General features: G+C 64.3%; 1 protein-coding gene across 1 annotated transcript in view; it reads right to left on the bottom strand.

Moving 5' to 3' along the window:
- LOC125482259 (3 beta-hydroxysteroid dehydrogenase type 7-like) overlaps positions 1-423 on the bottom strand; it is a 1,512-nt gene extending 1,089 nt beyond the window's left edge. Inside the window, exon 1 of the mRNA XM_048594296.1 lies at positions 35-423. Within this exon, the coding sequence (XP_048450253.1) occupies positions 35-414 (380 nt within the window). The 5' untranslated portion in view covers positions 415-423. The remainder of the gene's footprint in view (positions 1-34) is intronic.
- Between the last annotated feature and the right edge of the window lie 11 nt (positions 424-434).

The following is a 434-nucleotide window of genomic DNA, read 5'->3' as shown; positions in this document are numbered from 1 at the left end:
CCAACCGGGGGAGGGGGCTGTCTGGTCGAGGGACCTGAGCCACCGCACGGTCCGATCCCGCGCCTCCTCCCAGGAGTAGAGGGGGCGATAGCGAAAGTGACGCTCGGCCTTGTCGGTCTGCACGGTGAAGGTGACTGAGGCCATGGCGAGGGTGTAGCGGTTGAAGAGGGGGCAGAAGTTGAGGAAGGGGCTGAGCAGCCAACCCAGGAGCTCTAACAGGCAGGCCAGGCAGTAGACCAGGCCCCAGGGGAGGAGTGGAGCAGCTCGGCCCACCAGCTTCACCCCGCAGGGCCCCAGCAGCTCCATGGTGAAATCTAGGTGACTCCTGTCTGGGGAGGCGTCTGTACAGTAGTACGCCTGGCCAGCCAGTGAGCCTGTCTTGTCCATCAGTGCCCGAGCCGCCAATATGTGCATCCAGGCCACGTTACCTAGAG

Source organism: Rhincodon typus, unplaced genomic scaffold (assembly GCF_021869965.1).
Source record: "Rhincodon typus isolate 14 unplaced genomic scaffold, sRhiTyp1.1 hic_rhity00007823, whole genome shotgun sequence".
NCBI lineage: Eukaryota > Metazoa > Chordata > Chondrichthyes > Orectolobiformes > Rhincodontidae > Rhincodon > Rhincodon typus.
This window is presented reverse-complemented; position numbering and strand designations above follow the sequence as displayed.